General features: G+C 29.9%; 2 protein-coding genes across 6 annotated transcripts; one reads left to right on the top strand and one right to left on the bottom strand.

Annotated features, from left to right (window-relative positions):
* Positions 1–20: 20 nt before the first annotated feature.
* LOC126836023 (cytosolic endo-beta-N-acetylglucosaminidase) lies at positions 21–2,149 on the bottom strand. Of its 2 annotated transcripts, none has more exons than XM_050568975.1 (2): positions 1,962–2,149; positions 21–1,796 (listed from the first exon to the last, which is right to left on the bottom strand). In XM_050568975.1, exon 2 carries the CDS (start codon positions 1,782–1,784, stop codon positions 198–200), a length of 1,587 nt encoding a protein of 528 aa, XP_050424932.1. In that variant the 5' UTR covers positions 1,785–1,796; positions 1,962–2,149; the 3' UTR covers positions 21–197. The 2 variants fall into 2 exon arrangements, with proteins under 2 accessions (XP_050424932.1, XP_050424931.1); XM_050568974.1 differs by having other exon boundaries at positions 23–1,796; positions 1,888–2,149.
* A 4,770-nt stretch (positions 2,150–6,919) lies between these two features.
* Positions 6,920–21,966, top strand: LOC126835298 (double-stranded RNA-binding protein Staufen homolog 2). 4 transcript variants are annotated; one of them, XM_050567792.1, is made up of 14 exons: positions 6,920–7,223; positions 7,420–7,553; positions 12,351–12,490; positions 12,637–12,844; positions 13,502–13,688; positions 15,122–15,188; positions 15,254–15,443; positions 18,180–18,349; positions 18,695–19,027; positions 19,097–19,240; positions 19,302–19,550; positions 19,621–19,719; positions 21,490–21,649; positions 21,950–21,966. In XM_050567792.1, exons 2-13 carry the CDS (start codon positions 7,439–7,441, stop codon positions 21,628–21,630), a joined length of 2,043 nt encoding a protein of 680 aa, XP_050423749.1. In that variant the 5' UTR covers positions 6,920–7,223; positions 7,420–7,438; the 3' UTR covers positions 21,631–21,649; positions 21,950–21,966. The 4 variants fall into 4 exon arrangements, with proteins under 4 accessions (XP_050423749.1, XP_050423748.1, XP_050423750.1 ...); XM_050567791.1 differs by lacking the exon at positions 21,950–21,966 and having other exon boundaries at positions 6,921–7,223; positions 21,490–21,836; XM_050567793.1 differs by lacking the exon at positions 21,950–21,966 and having other exon boundaries at positions 6,921–7,223; positions 12,637–12,835; positions 21,490–21,835.
* Positions 21,967–23,118: the final 1,152 nt, after the last annotated feature.

Here is a 23,118-nt window from a genome sequence, read left to right as displayed (position 1 = left end):
TTTATTTTACCTACATATTTATCCATGATTCCAACATAAAACCTCTATTCTGTGTTTATAATTTACAAGAATAAAAAGTATATATTTTTTTTTTAGTAAAGGACAACATTTTATTAGAATAACGTAATATAATTTAAAGAAATATTTATTTTAAGAGTATAATCATTTTTAAGATTTGGTAGGTATTTTTGATATCTTTAGTCACCAACGCAATCATCAATGAATAGTCGTCCAACGAGTAACGGTTCTTCAGTCTCGACGGCAATCTCGACGATAATACCAACCATTTCACATGACAAACTGTGTAATAGCCAGCCATCTTGCATTGTTAAATTATAAATTTTGGAGTTTGGAACAACACAGCTATAATCTTCACAATTATTAAAAAATAAGTTGTCTTCACCTTGTATACCAAATTCCATTTTATAGGGCATTCCGTAAGGATCTATGGCAACAACAATTATTTTATGTACATTAAATGGCTTTAAAGCTTTAACTGTTATTTCCAAATTCAATTTTGATTTAATTTCATAGTTACATACTAATATTCTATGATATGTATCATTTTCTCTAGTGCCATTTAATCTTAAACATCCACCATCAGTTAGTGCTTCACTGTTGGTATGAGAAATACAAGGATGTTTACTATCAAATAAACAAATTGGAACAGTTGGTTGAAAATTCAGTTTTGATAAATCAAACCAAGGATTAACTGAAGAGACTTCAGCTTTTTCCGTTTTTTTTAAACCATATCCTCTACAAAAATTAGTGCATAACGGTAGTGTAGAAGGAATGTGAATATACATAAAAGGATAAAGTGATCTCCAAAATGCATTTTCTGTTTCAGTGAATTGCTTTTTATCTATTAAAGTCTCATATGTCCACCCAGGAGCAAATATGGCTACAGACAAATCATATTTTCTGATTATTTTTAAAGATTTGTTACATTCTAAACCACCTAAGCAGTTTCTACCAAATACGTCTACACCTACATAAACATCAACAATTCTACTTCCAGCATTAATGACAGATTTTATAAGATCTTCTTCCTTCCAATTATAGTTTAAAAATATACCATCACAAGCTTGAAATGCCAATTTATTATGAACATTCAGTTGGTTTTGCCAATTTAGTTCTCCATTTACCATACTAACTGAATCATACCATATAACTTCAGAATGTGGAATTATTGCTTTTAATTTAGTTCTTAATAAGCTTATGGTTTCTATCATGTTTTCAATATTTTCTATTGGCAAGTTATTTTCTATATTAATAAGGTAACCGTCAAAACTATAGTTCTTGCATATTGCTACTAGTTTATTAACTAAGATATCTCTTTTTTCTAAATTAGTAAATAGTTTTAACCATAATTCATGTCCGTCGTCCCATTCAGTAATTAAGGTTCCTAGACACTTCACACCATGTTTATGTGCGGAATTTGTCCAACCAATAGGTGGTATTGTTACAAAATGATGACTGAAATATATAAAAGTATCTACTATAGACCAGTTGTAAAATGTATACTCATCCAGACTTTGACAGCCATTCACAAATCTATCATTTTTGTAGCCTCCTTGCATATCATGACAGATCAATGTCTTAGGCAAACCTCGATTGAAATGTCTTTTAGGAGTCATTAACTTTTCATGACACTTGTAATCATTACCAAAAATAGAATAATTTGCACGAATTTGTAACTCTACAACTGGAAGTTTATCTAATTCCCCTTGCCAGGACAGTACTTCTTCTAATGATTTTATAGGTGATATTTCAACAGTTCCCATTATGGTAAATTCCTATAATACATATTAGGATTTAAAACAAATAAAACAAATTTCTAAAATAACAGGAACTACTGTAATATTATTAAATTATTTAATAACCTACGTGATTCAATAAAAATTATTTTTTAGTTGAGTGAAAATTGCATGTTATGAAAGATAAAATATAAAAATATGTACTTTGTAATGTCACTTAACATGCACTTGCACCATAGACCTAACCGAAAGTCGATAGACTTCTTATAGATCTATGACTTGCACAGAAAACAAAATTGAAAATAACGAAGTCAAAAAGCAAAATAGATCATTCTTATTTTGTTATGTTATTGAATGACAATATTTAGTAAAGTGATACATCTAAGAGATAAGCGGCAAAACCTGGTAATGCGGCGTGTTATCAGCATTATAAAATAATCTCAATATCTTACCACTAACACACTTTTCTGTGCTCTCTCACCCTGCTCTCAACTTTTAACTGCCGATCCCCCGACTTTACCAGGTTACACCTCAAAGAGCCACTCGACACGGAGCCACTCGACAAACAACCACCGAAAATCGACACGGAGCCACTCGACAAGCAGCCACTCAAAGGGGTACCAACATATACAATATTTATAAAAAATGCACGATTATTATTCGTGTATGTTGTGCGGCTAGTATTGTTTATTTAAAGGGGAAAACTTGTACATTTCATAATTAATGCAATAAGGCTTGAACTATTTTTAATTCACTGTGTGACCTGTCTCCGGTTTTGAGTTTTTTTATTTAAGTTATAATCAAATGTTTCTATTATTGAAATTTATATAAAAAAAAAACTGAAAGTATATGAAACAATATTTACAATATTATATTATAGTGATAATTTACCAACAATAAATTGTCTCTTGAGTTTTAAAAAAAAAATGTTTTTCAAAACATACTTACACGTTTTATAATAAGTAAAGCAGAATGTTCATTGATCAAATTTCAATGAAATTATACTTTTTTTTTAAATTATTTAATACCGATATATTATACCTATCTATTTAAAACAATATATCGTGAATACCTCATACGAAACTATTAGATACCAGACACATTTACTTAAATACTTTACAACTTCCAATAGGCAATAACACAATAATAAATTATAGTTAAATATTATTTAATTTTGTATTATATATTTTCATATCTGTGTATTAGTTATCATGTTATATATATGCCAAAAATAACAATTCCGAAAATATTTAGAACCGAAACATATATTAACCAAAAATATAATAGCCGAAAAATATTTAAGTCGAAAATATAATAGCCGAAAAATATTTAAGTCGAAAATAATATTTACGAAAAATATTTAGGTCGAAAATAATGTCATCGAACGTATTTTAGCTGACACTTATTATTTGAACAGAACCTTTATAAGTTATAAATTATAATAGTATAAAAAAACAGTGTTACGCGCGCCGTGTGACCGCGGTGTGTCTACTGTCTACGCTATTTTTATAACATCTGTGATAAGTTCCATTTGTTATTGAAATATACAGCTATTTTTTATTTTGTGGTTGACATTTTTTTTCCATATATACTACCAATGCTTAATTGTTAGTATTTGTTTATACTTAGCTACACAATAGTAAATTCAAACAGGGACAACCTATGGTAGACTGGCACCTTGCCGATGCTGAATAAAATGTTTATATATTATTAAGCCGGCAGTAGTTTTTTGGGGTCTAAAAAAACCGGTATGGTTCTTTTGGATCTAGATATGATGCACTCATCAGACTTATCACTAATGTCCAGCTAATATATAAAATAGATCACTCCAGTTTATGTGTAAACAAGGTCAGATACAAGAGGAAGGCTGGAGTTAATAGTTAATAGTTTATAATACAATCTATATTAAAATAAATATAAACCAAGTCAAACTATAACGAATTTATGAGTAGTAAATTCACATGGCTCAGGTGCTATAATATAATATACATAATATTATCATTGATTATCATTAATCAAAGATATTATGTATAAATGCACAAACAACAATAAAATTCAAGTATATTAAATTTATATTTATAAACACAGATTTCTTTATTTCACACTATTATAATATACAAGTTAAAAGTTAGCTATAACTTAAATTTAAGTGGCATGTGTACTGGCGTTGTCGATTGCATTATCTAGATGTTTTTATACATGTGCATAGAGTACACAAGGGTTTCACAAAATGATTGATACTTAGTGTGTGATATTATAATTAACGTGAAGTGGGTCTCATACGGTTATAGTTATTAACGAAACGTTAATATTACTAAGTTTACTATGGTCAAGTTTATACAAACTAACGGTTGGTTACCAACTGCGGCCATCCATCACTGATGTTAAATAATTATGAGATTCGAGCTATCAAAAAAAAAAATATAATGGTTCAACACGTTTGCGGTGGCCGGTACTTAACAAAAGACTGCAAGGAAATAGTTTTTACTAAAAAAATTGATGATGTTACTGTTTAATAAATTTTAATGTTATAATTATTAAAATTTATTTTATTATTGACCACGATTTAATAAAAAAAAAATTGTTTGGCTTAAGTATTCTAACAGCCTTGACAAAAATGTATTTTCTAAAATGATTATGTACATGTTTATTTTTAAAAGTTATTATCAGCAGTAATAAACATATAATATTAATCATTTGTTGAATAAAAACTAATAGTGTACATATTATGAACACAACGGATTTCATACAAGTTATTTTAATATTAAAGTTAGAAACAATTGTACATTATTAAAGAAAAATACTAAATTAATATAATCAAGTTTATAAAAAATGTTTACTAAATTATTTACACTTGGCTTATAGTTTTTAAATTTTGAACATAGTTGGAAAAATAACAAAATATAGTTAGAACATTACAAATAATTATGGTATAAATCTACTTTACCGGGCACCCTTTTTTTCGATTATTTTTTTAAATCGACAGTACTTTTAATGTTGATTACGAATATGTAAAAAATTTGCGCCGCTCGCACTTAGTTTGGAAGTTACAGACTTTTAAAGTTCGCCGAAATCGACATACGTGCGCGCCCCGGCACTGCACATCTACCCGCGCCCGCTGGGTACTTCGTCCGTCGATCGCCGCTCAATTATCATCAGATTCCTCGTCTACCTGCCTCCCGCCCGTCGTGGTCCTTTTTTTTTTGCATCATAATTTCATCACGCTAATATTTGACTTAATTGGGATTTTGCTATAGCGAACAATGAACAATTTTTGGCTCGCCCGATGCACATTGTTGAGACTTGAGGATGACTTAGTAGTAAATATTAATGTTTTATCGCGCCCCGCTAATATTATAAAGTATTACGGGCTATTATAAAGCAATACATGTTAATCATTTTTTATAATTTGGTTATTCATTTATATTTTATGATTCTACATATATTAACACAAAATAAATATATAATGCTGTTTTTCTACAAACTCTGATGAAAGTTGTGAGGGACACACACACACATACATTAATTTATATATATATATATATATATATATATATATATATATATATATATATATATATAGATAATAAAAATAGAAATAATTAATCAGATAAAAAAATCCAATTTATATAGATGGCCTATAGCATAAGCCAAATGGGTGGAAAATATACACATTTGCCAATTAGCTAAAAATGTACTTTTTTTTTATTTTTATATCGGTATTTATCTAATTCTAACCCTCTGCTTCTGAGTTTTTAATAATTAGTTCTAAGTCAATAAAAAGTAAAAACCTTTATCAAATACTTTTTAGTTGTATATATAATATATATATGGATCGTTCATTCCGATACTCATGAAAATGCACACAAATTAAACAATGTTCAATAACTTCATTTGTTTTATATTTAAAATATATTTGTAATTTAATTGGAATACATGAAAGCAAGTTAAAATATTATTCAATTAATATCGTTGCAATATACATAATTTTTTTACCTATGTATTATATTAATAAATAAGTATCAATAATATAAAAATGTATAATTATTTATAATAATAGAGTAAAAGTATTTAGAAACAATAATTATTATTAATAGAATGAGTTAACAATAAATCCTGTTGAGTAAATTGAAATGTTTACAATGAACATAGTAACAATGTCTTCTATACAATAGGGGTTTTAATAAAAATATTATATTTTCTACAAAGTTACTGTTTTTATTTTTATTGATATACAATTTGGAAATTACATTTTTTGCTATTACTCCGTTATAATATGTGGTGTCGGCCGCACAACATACACAAATAATAATCGTACATTTTACATAAATATTGTACATGTTGGTATCTCTTCGGGTGGCTGTTTGTCGAGTGGCTCCGTGTCGATTTTCGGTGGCTGTTTGTCGAGTGGCTCCTTGTCGAGTGGCTCCGTGTCGTGCTCCCCTTTACCATAGAGTTGAAAACAGATAATAAATTATACTGTAATCACGGTCTTCTATACTATACAACCACGGTTATAGATAAACCGTTTATCTATAATAATGTATACAATCTATAAGACCGTGATTATAATTATAATATGTTTGTTCGTTTTGACAAAAAGTGTACACCAAAGCGTTCGTTTTGAAATATCAGATATAGTTGTTGTATCAGTGTTCTTTTTTTTCAAAACGAACAATGCTAATTAGTATATCAGTGGTTTAAATGAAAACCATTAGTTAACCAAGGTTTATAGATTGTTTATTATACCATCTACTAATCTTGGTAGTTAAGAAATTTTAGCTTAATAAAATTAGGCGCTATTCCACTGCTGTGTGAAATCGCCTAAACTAATCCTTTCTTTTACCCAATTAAAAAAATTATACATTTACACAAGTAAAAAAACAAGTTACATTTTTAATGACCGAAAATTAGCTGACGACTCAAAATTAGATTTTATTGGCATTGAAAATTCTATTATAAGTCACGAGCTGCGACATATCATACAATATTTTTTATTTTTTAAACCATGCACCAATTTTTCTTAAACTGGGAACTCAAATGCGCATGCTCAGATCGCCTCAAGACGTCATCGAGTGCCGCTGTCAGCGCAGCACGTTGGCTCGCTGGAACTACATGCATGCTCCGTCTATATAGTAGACAGTAGGGTTCAACACTCATCCATAGACCATAGTAGACAAGTCATAAGTCCATAGTTGGGGTAACACAATCAACATTTTTCCTTATCTATTTTAACGATAAACGAACGCCTACGCAGTACGCGGTCTCAATAAGTTACAAGTAACAACAACCTAACATTATAACAGACACAGGCAAGGCAGCTAGAGTGACTATAATACTTAAAGTGACTTCAGTGACGCCTCACGCCTGCTGCAGTCGCCATTAGAATTTAGGACGCCGTTAATTTCAATTTTTATGTTGATAATCGTCCGTTAATTTTTAATAATTGTACTTCACTTCTTAAAGGTAAGTCTGTCCAAAATTTATCTTAAAGCAATTTATAAATACCAATTATAGCCTGTGTTTGGTTATTAATTAAACTAGGGCAACGTTTTGTGCTACTTTTATTCTCACTACAATAATAAAAAAGTGGAGCAGTCAATTTATTTCGGCAATTTGATTTTTCTATTCTAAAAGTCTTATGCATTTTTCTCCATGTCAGGTGAATACATGTAAACAAGATGAAAATAATAGTACTGCTAGCTGTGTTAGCTAGTTCTAGCAGTTTTGTATACAAGCATACTGTAAATCTTGAAGAAATAAACAAAATTTTTGGTTTATCAAACTGCATTGAAGGTAAATTAGAGACTATAGTTCAGTACATGTATGGGCCGGTTACGTTAAAGTATATAACTCATTTTAACTACAAGGTTTTTTTGTAAATTTATTTTAGCTTAATGTTGCTTGGGATATATACTTTACAGAACGACTTTGTAATGCCTGGGTTTATTTTATGTAAATAAGTAAAAAGATTTATTTAATTACAAGCAATAAATTAAAAATTAATAAGAATGTTTATTATTCAAATAATTACTTAAAGTTTTTGAAAAACATTAAAAAAAAAAAACATTTGTTTTTATTACTATTGACTCCTGTATAAGTTGAATGAATGAAATGAACCCTTTAACTTTTCATCTACTTTCCTCACTGGCTCAATCAATTTATTTTAATATTTAGCGTGATTCATTACTCTTCTGTCTTCATTTGAATGGCATTATGCAGAAAGCATCTATCCTACACAAACAAAAAAATGAGGGCATAAATTAATTATATCAGGCACACTTTTGTTTTGCGATTTTTTTTTACTATCTTGTACTATTTTTTACGCTGATTATGTATCTGAAGTAAACATTTGGCGGATTTCTCTAGTTCTAAAGTTATAGCTACTTGAAATTTGTATATTTCCGCATGTATAACAATAAATGGCGTCTACGGCCACAGCCGTCCGCCGCCACACTATACCTTTGTCTGGAAAGCAATGATAGATTAGTTTAGGTTCGGTCTTATTAGTTCGCTGACAATTTTAGAGTGGTAAATTAGGTTAGTTTAGTATTTAAATTGTATAATATTATATTCTAGTCTTGGCATCAATAAACCGTGCCGGGAACACGGGGGAAGTAATACTGTAAGGTGACCCCCCCTGTGTTCTTATGGACTTGTAATAAAAAAAAAGGTAAGTTTAGACCATTAAGCAAGCTATATTTTCCTCTGGGGGTTTGGGAGAGTGAGCCCCCATCCAACAAAAAGTCCAGAAGGGATTAAAATACCTAAGAAAATTCCATTATTGTTCAATACAATATTGTCTATTAATATGTATAGTATAATATTCAATAATAATAACAATAATAATAATAATAAATAATTAACTAATAATATTCCCGTTTTTTTTTTTTTATAAGATTTTTTAACTTTTTTATGATGCCTATATTTTTTATACAAATATAGGCATAAAAAATCTATTTAAGCCATATAGATTTTCTTTACAAATAAAAACATAATACGGTATAATCAGTCTAAAAAAAAATATGTAATTCTAGTACAGTAAAAAATAAAATGCTTAATATGCATTACAAACAATTAAGTCTTTGTAATATAATTTTAATAAATCAACATAATATTCTATAAAAGAAAATATGATGTAGATACAGTTAATCACAGTTGCCATTCAGCATTATTGTTAAGACACATTCGGCCTTCCTAGTAAGTTCCTGGATGGGTGACCTGAGAATTTTTGTAACAAAGTAATGCTCCTCTCAACCAGCACATCTTGTTTCAGAATCAATTGATACAACTTTTTTGTTTAACCCTAACAATCTGGCCCTACTGTAACCTCCCAATAAACCTGAAATTTGCTTAACTTAGTTTGTTAAGTGTAAACAACTATTTTTTTCCTTTAAAATTGTTTACAATAATAAATATAGGAAAAAAATCTGTTTTATAGAAATATTTCAGCGTACCTGTTTTATTTAACTACATAATATATAAACTAGGTAGTATTTTTATCCTGTTACTATGTATTGATTTTAGTCTTAAAAAACATATCGGTTAGGTAATGTTATGTATTGTCCTACTAATAAACACTATAGCTTTTGCTTTATTAATCAATTGCTTATAATCATCTAACCCTATATCTTATTAATTTTAGAATAATACTTAAGCTTATAAATTGTAAATCAATGTGTATATTTCAACTACAGACGGTCATTTACTAAATTACATAATAAATGATTGTTTAAATTTCGTAAGTATTGATTATTTACAGCAATAAAAAAATTTTGATCGTTAATTAGTAGAATTTATATAAAAATCTAAACAAAAAAAATAATTATTGGGTAATTAAAAAATAGTTTCGAAGATTTTTCAATTATTTTCGGATATTTTATTGGCAGTTATTAGATTTAACTGTTATTTTATAAAGATGAAAGATTTATCGATTATTAAATTATTTTAAAATTATTCTCCAAACCGGTCAGCCATAGTTTAAACATAATTGTTAAGTATATTTTAAATGAATGATTATTGAATGCGTTGACATAAACTTATTTTTTAATTTTTTTTAAAATCTTAAATCTAGTTTAAAGGACTTTTTATAACTATTGATATCAATGTTATAACATAGTATACAACAAATTTTAACAATATATTTCCTAATATTTTTAACAGATTATATTAGGTAGACTAAATAATTTTATTAATTTTGTATATAATAATATATTTTTATAAATAGTAAATATATATAAATGAATATTATGAACATGAATTTTAAATTTGAATGATCTTGCATCGTAATTTTTCTGTTTGCTACACTCTGTTTTTATAAAATAGTTGTATTCTTAGAATTTTTTAATTAAAGCAAACTCAATAGTCAACTGTTTACAAATTTTAAAACTAAGTAAGGAGTATAAATATATTATATATTATTATTATTATTTTCAATTTTTCTTATGATTTACATTTATGGTCTTTGACGCTTGTCAAAATGCAAGCCTTGTAACAATATTTGGAATTCATTTGATCATATTTAACATAAACTAAAGTTATAGTGTGTTAAAATTAAATTTGCAAAAATCACACGTTTGTTTAGGATTTTACTGATTTTGAAAGAGGCAAAGTGAACTAAATACTAACTACTTAATAAACCCAATATCAAAGTTGAAAATTACAGCTAACAGGGTCGAGCTAGGCAAGTGTGATACAGGAGAACCCTGGTAGGCCAGAGAATAAAACTTTATTTTTTAAATATCTAGTTGCTTTATTTGTTAAAGAGGTATCATATTCTGTATTAAAATAAATAAAAAATAAAATGGTGTTACTCAGAAGACTAGAAGCCTACGCAGAAGACATATTAGCAGAATATCAATCTGGATTTAGAAGAGGAAAGTCTACGACCAATCATATTTTTACATTAAGACAGCTAATGGAATAATGTTTTGAGTACAATAAAGATCTGCATATCCTGTTCGCAGACTTTAAGCAAGCGTACGATAGTATTGACCGAGAACAACTGTGGACTGCACTAAGGAATTTCAGGATACCTGGAAAACTTGTGAAGCTAGTTGAAATGTGTAACCAACAAACCTTCTGCAATGTACGCTTCATGAGAGAGACATCCAAAGCTTTTGAATGTAAAACCTGTTTGAGATAAGAAGACACATTTTCCCCAGTACTCTTTAACATGGCGCTTGAAAAAGTGATAAGAGACATTCAGGAGGAGCGAGAGATGGAAATAATCGGGGTACACACATTTTTGGAATATGCAGATGACATCGTCATTCTAGGAACATCCAAGAATGAAATTGAAGAATAGGTTAAGAGATTATTCAAAGCTAGCCATAATATGAGTTAATGAAGCCAAAACAAAATATATGGTTATGTTAAGACAAGTGACTCAAAAGAATAACATCAAGGTAAATGGATACTCATTCGAGCAAGTGAAAAAATTCAAATATCTGGGAGTAAATATTAATGAGGAAAATAATATGCACAACAAAATCAAGATTAGAATGTGCGCAGCGAATAAAAGCTATTACACTATGAAAGATGTTCTCATCAAAGCTTACGTCATACCGAACGAAAGAGATGTTGTACACCACATATTTGCCCCCCATAGCAATGTATGCATGTAAGACATGGGCAAGTACTAAAAGAGATGATTAAAAACTCAAGTTTCAAGAGGAAAATATATGGGCCAGTATATAATGCTGGTTCAGGGATATTCAAAAGAAAAAGGAATGACCAGATACAAAGACTTGATAAAAATCCAAGTATATGCCAATTCATTCGTAGTAAGAGGATAGAATGGGCGAGCCACGTGTGGCGGGTAGAAGGATGCCTCATAAGGAAGGTTATGGTGGGGGCTCCGATTGGAAAGATACCCCTGGGGAGACCACGCCAGAGTTGTTTTGATACGGTGAAGAGAGACCTGTCCAAAAGAATAAACACCTTCAGCATCAATATGGCAACGGAGAGGGATCAGTGGAAAAGGATTGTAGAAGCGGCAAAGGACATTAACGGTCCATATTAATAGGCCTGAAGCAAAAGAGAACAAAATCAAATATGTTTGTTAAGTTGCCATAATTTGTTTATGTTGTGTATTTGTAAACAAATAGTTTGTTGGCTTTTACTTATATGGGATAGGTCTAGTCCTAAGGCTTTCTTTAATCGAGTAGGTAGCTTGTGACTACTGTGCTTCGTTTAATATTTTTTGAATTTAATCAAAATAGGTTTTACTGTAAGTGAAGTGCCGCATGTTTTATATTGAAAGGCTCCCTTTGTCTAAGTACTTATGAGTTAAGTGTGTAAGCTTATTCATAATCAGTTTAGCTGCACATATGGTGAGCAGGAGGTCGTAGAACTTCTAATTGATTACCTCATGTATGCTAGAGTGTGTGTTAGTGTCAATATTAACTGTTCGAGGATCGGTTTGCTTTCTTTAACTGTTGTGTTAAGAATATAGTTAATATCACCAAAAAATTAATTTGTACCTTTAACATAAGCAGGCCAGCCAGGAAGCATGTTAAAATAGGAACTAAGAATATGTAAATACTAACAGATTATTTCTGTGTTATTATTGGTTTTTCTACTTATTTTTAGGCTACCTGATGGCGGATCATATTGTTAAAAATTCTGATCATAGTTCAGAATCGCAAGGTGAAAATGATTTTGCTTCAAATTCAAATGACAAGGATAAAACTCCAATGTGTCTTGTAAATGAACTAGCAAGATATAATAAGGTATTATCTTCATTTATTTAATTGAGAAGGATATTATTTTTGATTTGATTTTAAAGTTTAACTATCTACATATTTTAATAGTTATTGTGTAAAATGTGATAATTTTAATAATAATTATTATTATTTGTTATTTATTTTATATATAGATTAAACATCAGTACAAACTGACAAATGAACAGGGTCCTCCTCACAAAAAAAAGTTTACTGTTACTCTTCAATTAGGAACTGAAGAGTATAATGCTGATGCAATGAGCATTAAAAAAGCCCAACATGCTGCTGCTGCTCTGGCTTTGTCAAAAACTAACTATAAACAGCCTCAAACCAAAATGAAGCTTAAATCTACTGGTCATTATAGTAATTATACTATTTATAAACTTAAAATAAATACCATAATTTAATGTTTGATTTATAATATAATTAAAAAATTTTTAATTAACATAACATATAATAATAAGATTTAAATTAAAAAAATTTTTTAATATTATTGAACTTTTTATTATTAAATTGTAATTGACATATTGAATTTAACATACCTAAGAATGGATTCAGGGATTATTCCCTCATCACTAGACCTTTAACAAAATAAGTAATCTATATTTCAGTCAATAATTATTTTGTTACATTTTTCTTAAAGAAGTTGGTGATGGAAAACTGAAAAACTGAGTTTTTTAAAGAAACAATATAATGAAAATTGTTTCAGTTTGTACCACTAAATATGTCAAATAAACCCAATTGTAATTAAATAATATTTATTAAAAAATCTCAGAACCTTAAGAAAAATAAAAACGTGAAGCTCACTTGCCAAAAGTTAAAAAAAGTTTCAACGCCCATTTTAAACAAATTTGTATAATTGTGCCAAGATTTAATACACAATATTATTAACTGGAAGAGGAGTTAAATAGGGGTCAATACCCACATGTGATACTGTATATAAATAATTTGAAAATTGCAACTTTCTCCACCTTCATAGTAGTTTTTTATTTAAATATGAAAATGGTATTACCTTTTTAGATAATATAACTCCAACAGTGGAATTAAATGCCCTAGCAATGAAACGTGGAGAGCAGACTACTTATACTGTTGTGGAGACACCACAATATGTAACTAACTCTTCTACAACTCCATTGTACAATGGATTTAAGCCAGATCTATACTCGCATGCAAGAAATGGACCATTTAATACTTTTACCAATATTGTGTATGTATTTTATTTAGTGTTAATTTTATGTGTTTTACCATGCTAGAAAAGTTTTTTTTCACAAATTCTTTAATTATGAAAGGTAATGAAACATTTCTATTAATTAATAGGCATTTAATGTAAGCTACAAAAAAAAAATAACTAACAATTTTCCTCAAAGTCTTGGATTTTTATACATTTTATATTTATTTATTGATAAATATTTTAAACTTTAATTTTACAAATTAAATAAATTAGGGGATGTTAATAAGTTGCCTATTTACATTAAATAAATGGCTACTAACATTATAAAGTATTAAAAAACACTTCACATAACTAGTTATGTGATTTTTATCACATACCTCATTAAAAGTTAAAATATCCTCTTTTTGGGTGCACTAAAGAGATAATGCACATTTACTATAACAGTCACTTAAAATTTTTGTATAAAGTACAATAGTCTATTCACTGTAAGTTGACCCACTTTGTGATTTACGGTGAATAGACTATAGGAAGACGTTATACCTCCTATTTATTAAAGAGTCTGGTGTAGGCATCTATAGGCAAATAGTATATGTCATTTTTCTAAGAAAACTTGTATTAAGCAAAATCATCAGGGTGGCTGCGTGAATCAAACACACGGCTCTCTGTCGCAATTTTCAAAATGCTCCCACTAATGTCTCGTTAAAAATCAACACGACGCCTACGACACTGAAGCCAGAAAAAAGGAATGATATCTCTAACAAATAATAATGAAGCATAAAACATCTTTATCAAATGTACTCACTTAGAAGTTACGTGGGTGATAGGAAGGAGATAACTCAGAAGAAAAGAAAAAAGTTTAGATCCCCTCCCAAAAAAGTCAGCCAGTCAAAGTAGTGGTATCTACATTGTAGCTAAGTCTATTTTATGCCTCATTCAGAAACTGGCCAAGTGTTAAGCAATACAAATAAAAGAGCTGTGTTGCTTATGAAAGTAGGAGTGAAGTGAGGTTAGGAACTAGAGAGAACTAGTAGACTTGGCCAATGTAGATATCACTACTTTGATAGGATGATTTTTTTGGGAGGGGGTCTTGAACTTGTCCCTTTTTCACTGCTAGGTTTTTGTTGGAGATAAAATTTAAAGATGACAAATGTTAGAAACAATCTTACACCCATTTTTTAATTGTTTATTATTCAGCTTGATGTTTAAAAAAAAGTATTTTTTTAAATGGTGAACTTTTTTTCTAAGAAATATTTTAATATCTAAAAACTTGGCTTAGAGTTTTGTGTGTTTTTGTTTGAATAAAAAAAAAAAGTTAATTTTGTTTTCACTTAAAATATTTCAGTATTGCAAGACTTTTATATCCAAATAACACGTACCTAAGTTAACTATGTATAATAAAATAATATTCGTTACAATATTTTTTTAGTTTTATTATTAATTTTGGCATATTATGAAATGTATTTTTGTAGATCTAGAGGACCTAGATGTATGCCATTTGTGCCAAATTTTTACAGTTCACGTTTTACAGTTCCTCAGGTATTATTCTCCGTAACTATACTTTAGTATTTTACAAGTAATTTATTTTTTTCATTTTTCTTTAGGCGTCCAATGCTTACATAAAAACTGAAGTCAAATCAGTTGGACTTTACAAAGTAAAACTACAAATTGGAAAACATGAATTTCTTGGCCAAGGTAATACAAACCAATTGGCTAGACATGATGCGGCTTTAAAAGCTCTAACACAAATTAAAAACGAAGAAAAGAATGAAAATATCAAAGAAGTACTTAAATGTAAGAACTTTTTTTTTTTTTTATATATTGTGTATATTTTATAAATCAAATTTCATTTTTCTTCTCTTTCACCTTCACCCCAACTTTTTGGGGTGAGCCTAAACCTTCAATCAAAACAATCTAACACATAATTTTCACTTGCACCCAACTACTTCTTTTTTGGTTATCCTTTTCCCAACTTTCCTTCTACATTTTTTGTCACCGTGCTTCCGATTTCTCTTCATAACATACCCAAACAAGCTCTGTCTATTACCCTACTTTTGTTTGCTATCAAAGCCACTTCTATGCTACCTCTTATGTATTTGTTTTATATCTTATATGCATTGTCACGCTACTCGTCCATCTAAGCATTCTCATTTCTGCTACACTCATTGTCTGTTCTATTTTCCTGTCTACCGCCCAAAACTTCAAAAAATATATTTTTTATAGTTTATATGTAATAAAATAATAATAATAACTTATAGGTAAGTTTTACATGAGTGTAGTAAGACCAACTACAGGGTTCGGCAAAAAAACCTCCCTCTTTTCGAAATGGCACTATATGAGTTGTGGTGGTGGTACAACAGTGGAGGGGGTATTGATCGATAGCTGTATACATGCCATTTTCTTCTGACCTTACCTAAACCAGTTTACTAGGAACCATGATAAGGGAGAAGTCTGGTTCCAACAAGACGGTGCCACAGGTTTTTTTAACTTTCGAGAATGGCCATAGCTCTTTGTGTCATTTCCGGTATAATGGCAGCCACTGCCTGTTTGATTGCCTTCTTAAGTCCCCAAACCACAAGGGGATAAATCAAGTGACCTTGGCGGTTAGGTGATGTCTCCTCGCAAAGAGAGAAGACGTCCAGGAAACACCTCTCTCAAGATTGCTAAGGAGCGCCGCGAAGTGTAATCTGTGGCACCGTCTTGTTGGAACCAGACTTCTCCCTCATCATGATTCCTAGCAATTAGTTTAGGTTAGGTCAGAAGAAAATGGCATGTATACAGCTATCGATCGATACCCCCTCCACCGTTGTACCACCACCACAACTCACACAGTGCCATTTCTAAATAAGGGAGGTTTTTTTGCCGGACCCTGTAGTTGGTCTTACTACACTCATGTAAAACTTACCTATAAGTTATTATCATTATTTTATTACATATAAACATAAGTGCTTAAGTTTTTTCTAGATTACCTAAAAGTTTCACTGGAATTCTCATGACATAAAACATCTGACATTTCTATCCACTTGATCCAACCATACTTAATTAAACCTATGTTTTAAACCCTCATCAAAGCCAACATTCTTTTGATCAAATGATCCTTAATACTTCTAACTCTCAACTACCTTATCGCACCACCACGTTTCTTGTTTTCTGGCGTACTATTCCTTCTTAACCCAAAAACTACTTTTAACACAATTGGCTGTTCTTTTCCACATGATTATTTCTTTCATCATCGTATTCTCAAATCCTTTCTTCCTTCGTTGTTTATACCTGTGTACTTTTTTCTCACTAAACTAAAACTCCATGACCATTCATTTATGCTGTGTTATTACACTCACCAGGGATAACTTTACAATCCTTAATCTGCTTTAAATTTCTCTCTTCCACATAAAAAAATCAATTAATGAACTATTCTAGAATAAACTTAAGCAACTTATGGTTCTATGTAATAAAATAATATTAAAAACCCTCAACCATAAAAATTATATACTCTCCGCTTATACTATGTATTTCGGCAACAATGTTGTCATCTTCAGCACTAATGACAGACTGAGTCAATATACGCAGAGAGTATATAATTTTTATGGTTGAGGGTTTTCAATATTATTTTATTAATGAACTATTTCCTCAATTCTTAAAAGTTATATAATACTCTTCTCTCTTGCTAAAATACACGTTAATAATAATTGCAAGGTCATATTCTAATGCAGAAACTAGAATTTTTTCTCCAGCCTCATTACTCTCCCCGAAACCATACCACTCTACTTCTCTCTTATATTCTGTCCTCTCACTACCGACATATCACCATTTATCACATTTCCGGGTATTTCTTGCATAACCTCATCCATTTTTCGTCAAAACTCTTAATTGTCTCTTTTTTTATATCCTACTTATGGAGTATACACACTTTCCTTTCCACTTAGTTTCATGAAAACAACATATATTGAGTTTCCATCTCTTTAACACTTTTACTAGTTGTCTACTTCTACCACTTAATGTTCAAACATTCTATGGGTCTATTCTCGCTTTGTAAATGTCCCTCAAATGAGCACAGTGATGATGTCCTAACACTTTTGACACTACAAGTGTTTGAGTAGACCTGCACACATTAAAACAATGAAACTCGCTTCATTTTCCAGGCCTCCTCACCTCTAACTATGTCATTTCCTCCACCTGTTGTCCCTCCACACATTCGAGATAGGGCCATCCGCCTAAGCCTTGTTTAAAACTCCTCATACTTTTTGACAAAATTATACATCGGCTGTCAACCTGACGCAACATTATATGCCGCCTCTTACAACAGATTGAGGTATCGTAGGAGTATTCTGATCCCCTTCTACTGGGGCCTTTTAAAAATATATATATCATGAATAAGTAAAACTAAATATGAACAAGATAAGATATGAAAAGACTATGATTTCTATTTATCACATCTATGGCATGTATGAGTGAAATATCTATGGGCTATTTAAAATATTATCATAGTAAAATGTATAATATAATAAGTAATTTTATAATTTTTCCGTTTAGCTGGTGATTCTAAATCAGTAATATCTCAAGTGTATGAAGTAGCCCTTAAGATGAAATTGCCGATTAAATTTGAAGTATTAAAAGAAGATGGTTTGCCTCATATGAAAACCTACATCACAAAATGTTCTGTTGGATTGTATAATGCTACTGGAGAAGGCAATGGAAAAAAAGTAAAATGTTTAATGCTGGGTTGCATAAAGAATGACTAAATTTAATGGACCAATCACAGTCCATCAAATTATAATTAAGGATCCTTTCGCCATATATTGGTTCATTAAATGTTTAGTGAACATTTATACAACCATGCATACTAATTTTAAATTAAAATAAACCCATTTATTCTTTGAGCATTTTTTTTAAGTATTTAGTTAAATTTTAAATGCTGTAAATAACATTTTTATTCATAGATTATTTGTTTTTCAATTATTGAACTTTTAAAACTATTTTGAAATAATTTTTAAAATAAAACTAAATATTTTCTTATGGTTTAAAAATATTGATTTTAATGTTTGTAGTTGTCCAAACGACGTGCGGCAGAGAAAATGCTTCAGACACTTAAAGAGGCAAATGAATCCATATTAGATGATAATAATAGTTCCCCAACTCTTCCATTGGCCCCTAAAAATCGTTTTAAAATGCCAAGAAGAAAAAACCGAAATTTAATAAAGGAAACAAAACAAAATACTGAAAATGTTGAACCTAGAGTGGATAATTCTGATAAGACAGAAGATAATGATCCAGTTGCCAAACTATATAAAATACAATCATCGAAAAAAGAAAAAGAGCCAATTTATGTGCTCAAAGATGATGTCATAAACTCAAATCGCAAAAAAGAGTTTGTTTTTGAGGTAATTTTACTTTAAATTTATCAATCTGTATTTTTTAGTGTTATTAATTTATTATTACATCGGTTTTAGGTGACAATTGGACAACATACTGCTTCTGGAATAGGTGCAAATAAAAAAATGGCTAAACGTCAAGCAGCTGAGAAATTATTGATTCAAATGGGATTTGAGAGCGATTTAAAACAGCGGCCTATTAAAAATAGTGAATCCCCATTGGTAAGTTCTTACTGTCTAAGTTTATTGTTAGTTACTTGTCTATAGAAATTAATTATTGTAGGTAAGTCATGAAAATAAGGCTAACATTGATAGTCCTCGGAAGAATGGACGACAAATAGCTCCAGGTGTTTTGCTTGTATCGCCCGAGACATCAGCTTCAAAATCGAATTCAGTTAATGGCGTTCCATTAGTAACTGTAGCTAGTAATATTGCTAATGATTTCTCAGTTACTAACTATCGACCTACAGAACAATTAGACTACTTTTCCAAAATGCTTGGATTTAAAGTCCAATATTCCGACTTCCCTAAGGTATATTAATAAATAGGAAAGTATTAATTATAAACTATTGGCTTATTATAAATACCATGAAATATTTTAGGGAAATCAAAAGGACTATTTAACATTAGTCTCACTATCAACAATGCCTCCTCAAATATGCCATGGATCTGGCATCACTCCAGAACATTCACAAGATGCCGTAAGTAACACTTTTTTTTTAATAGCCTGAGAGCATTTTTATTTAGGTGACCAACAATCCCTGCTATCATACATGATACAAAATATTTGGAGTTCTACTTACAAAGAAATTACCCTATTTTTTATATGACTAACTTAACACGTTGACTGCTAACCTAAGAGATAACTCTTAGTTTAAATGGTGGCAATCAATGTGTTAAGTCAAACGGCTTCAGTTGTTTGAGCTATCAGGTGTTTTGCGAGTTGTTGAGGAATAGTTTAGCAACTATGTTTGGTACAGCGGTTTTTACATGTTGGACGGTAAACTCAGTAAATTTACCTTGCACAGTTGTTATCTTGAAACTCAGAGAGTGATATTGTTCCTAACATACAATCGTACCAATTTGCTGCGACAATTGTACGACTAAGTTCTGGTAACGTCGTTATATGATATCAATATTGGACTTATTAGGGTAACCTCACAGCTGTATACCATAGCATAAGTCCAAAGTAGTTTAACAATCAATATATACTAAAGACGTTTGCTTGATAGTTCTAGCATGAAGCACAGTGGTCTGCAAATGAAATTTTGGCAAAAAAAATCTATTAAAAATATAAAAAAAAAAAAACAATTTTTTTTTCAAGATCTCGTTAGTATATGTTTACAAGTATGAATATAAAATTTGGACTTATTAACATTTTTTAAAGGGTGTTATAGCTCGAAGTATGAGCTAAGGTCAATTAATGTGTACTGACTTTCCATTATGCATTTTTATGTACCAACTTAATTCAAAGCTTGTGATTCAATCAAAACCAGTTCAATCAAAAAAATTGTTGGTTGTCATTTGTAAGATGTCAGTCAGAGTTTGTTGGTTGATGGTATTGACGTGTCATCAGCAAACAGCTATCATATTGTATTGTCATTTATTGCAATATCAGCTGTGTAGAGCTGACCACAGGAAGATAGGTCTTAAAAATTACCTTGTGGTACTCCACCTGATAAGTTTTCAAATGCGTTATTGTTTCCCTCGTCATACATAATTCGGAATTGGCGTTCAGTGAGTTAAAATTCTAGAAGTTTACACTAAGAATGTGACTGTTCATGCAACTTTAGAAGCAGTCCATTATGCCAGATTATGTCAAGCAAATATTGTTTATGACTTGAAAAACTTTGTCTATCATAGAGTATTAATTACAGAAACCAAATTTGTGGTCTCGAATTATTTGCTTTTGTTCTAATTATGGTTTAAGTCTCTTAAATATGAGTTTTATAAAAAGTTCTACCCAGAAGAAGCGATATTGGTCAACAAAAAGTCTTGGTGATTTTTCTAGTTTAAACAGCATGATCACTTTTCTCCAGGCCCTTTTTTCAGTGTGCTAAAATACTTTCTGTGTAAGATGGAGCAATACTTTTTGGCTGATTTTATTAAAACAATGTGCCTTCTTTGGATAAATATTATCTATATCTCGTGCAACTTCTAGGAGTGAGTAATAATTTACTTAAAACAATTTCGATGATGAATGTCTGGCATGCACCATATTATTTGAGCACATTATGCTATTTCATTCATCTAAAATACAATAAAATTTATTTTTAATTACCTTGTTATTTGATTGTGCACAATCGTATGGTTTCCGGCAAACTTGAAAGGGGATCTAAATTTTGAAAGTAAATTTTGTTTAACTTTAATTTGAGCTGACCTCTGGGGTAAAATCCTAAAATTGTCTCTCTGTATATTTAATATATGTTTTTCTTATATTGTATATTAAATTATATAAATTATTGTTTTAGGCAGCATTGAATGCGATAAGTTCTTTGATTAATCTTAATATACAAGGAACACAATCAATTGAAAATACTCAAAGGCCTGTTACTAGTTACTCAATTCAGCAAAACCATTTTAATAATAACCCTATTACGAGACTTAGTTAAATAATACTTTAAATATAAGGTATAGTACAATACATGTTTTTTTTTTTTTTTTTAGTAGCGACTACATTTTATATTAAATAATACGATAAAATTATGTGTCGATTTAATTACAATTCTAACTTCATTAATTAAGTTTACTCAGCATTTTTTTATTTTTATTTTATATTTAGTTATTAATTATTTTGTTATTAAGACTTGTTTTCAATTTTTTTTTTATTATTATTATTTGATAATTTTTTATTATTGTATTTTTTTTTTTTAATATTTAGTGGATCACATTGATTCAACATAAAATGAATGTACTTTTTGTGCCTTTTAGGTGTTTTGTTCCAAACAAGTTTTTTGAATACATTTTTTTGCCTATGTTGTAATAAATCATGCGTTTTCAAATTATTTTAGTATTGGGTTTTGTTTTTCTTTAGAGGACTTGAAGCAGTCCATTACTCAAAAGACCATTATTCAAAAGTTAAAATATGTATTTTTTCCACCTGTATTGATTTATCTAACATTGTGAGAAGTCACAACAGCACCTAACTTTAGTTTAAATGAAGCAACTACTACATGCTGTATAAAGGAGGGGGTGAGTTTTCAAAGGATGGACAGTGTTTGTTATTAAATTATAAATTGTCTTGTACTTTTATTTTCTAAAATGTATAAAAAAAGATCATTTTTTGATGTGTACACAATAACCTTATGTGCAATAAAGAGTATACATATAAATCAGGGTTGGCCACAACGAGGCTCTCAAGCCGCATGTGGCTCTTGAAAACAGCTTAGAGTAAAATTAATAAATTTTCATTTCTTTATTTTATAAAAATCGCTTAACAATGTGGCTTGCTTCTAATTAGCTTTATAAGTTTGCGGCTAATCGGTAAACGAGATCGCCGAGGTGTATTACAACCGCTTTCACTCAAAACTGGGCTCAAGCTCAAACCAACTTATTGTGCAGTTATCAGCTGAAAACCTCCCTGGAAATCCCCCCAGACGCCTCAAAAGAAGATGGTGGAAGTAGATGGTGCCGCGATTTAAGACACTAATTTATCTTTATATTCATTGAGGTGCCCCTAATGTGGGGTATCCTCCTCATGTTAATCATGTGTATAGTTTATTGTAAATAGTTTATAAAAATACTCGTTGTAAAATATAATTTACAGATTGCATGTTTTTCAATAAAAGTCAAAAGAAAAAAAAAAAAAGTTTGCGGCTCCCAAAATTAAGGCTAGTGGCCACCCCTGATATAAATACTAGTGAGATAGCGCAAACCATGTCTGCAAGGGCTAGTGATATTTTTCTGTTTATTCATTTTTTTCTGTTTTCTGTTCATAAACGAATGATTTTAAGGTATAAATCTAGTTTAGATACCGGACATCCTTTTTTTTCGATTTTCTCTTTTAAAATCGATAGTACTTTTATTGCTGATTACGAATACTATGCAAGAATTTTCTGTCAGACGAACTTAGTTTGGGAGTTATAGACATTTGAAATCAA

Source organism: Adelges cooleyi, unplaced genomic scaffold (genome assembly GCF_023614345.1).
Source record: "Adelges cooleyi isolate 19-005CV unplaced genomic scaffold, UGA_ACOO_1.1 ACOO_flye_CR_arks_rails_tigmint_CR_PRNA_23, whole genome shotgun sequence".
Classification (NCBI taxonomy): Eukaryota; Metazoa; Arthropoda; class Insecta; order Hemiptera; family Adelgidae; genus Adelges; species Adelges cooleyi.
This window is presented reverse-complemented; position numbering and strand designations above follow the sequence as displayed.

Coding starts and splice junctions, on each gene's coding strand:
- LOC126835298 (XM_050567792.1), top strand. CDS start 7,439: ATGAAAATAATAGTACTGCTAGCTGTGTTAGCTAGTTCTAGCAGTTTT. Junction 15,444..18,179: donor TATCAAAGAAGTACTTAAAT/GTAAGAACTTTT, acceptor TTTTCCGTTTAG/CTGGTGATTCTAAATCAGTA. Junction 18,350..18,694: donor GAGAAGGCAATGGAAAAAAA/GTAAAATGTTTA, acceptor TAATGTTTGTAG/TTGTCCAAACGACGTGCGGC.
- LOC126836023 (XM_050568975.1), bottom strand. CDS start 1,784: ATGGGAACTGTTGAAATATCACCTATAAAATCATTAGAAGAAGTACTG.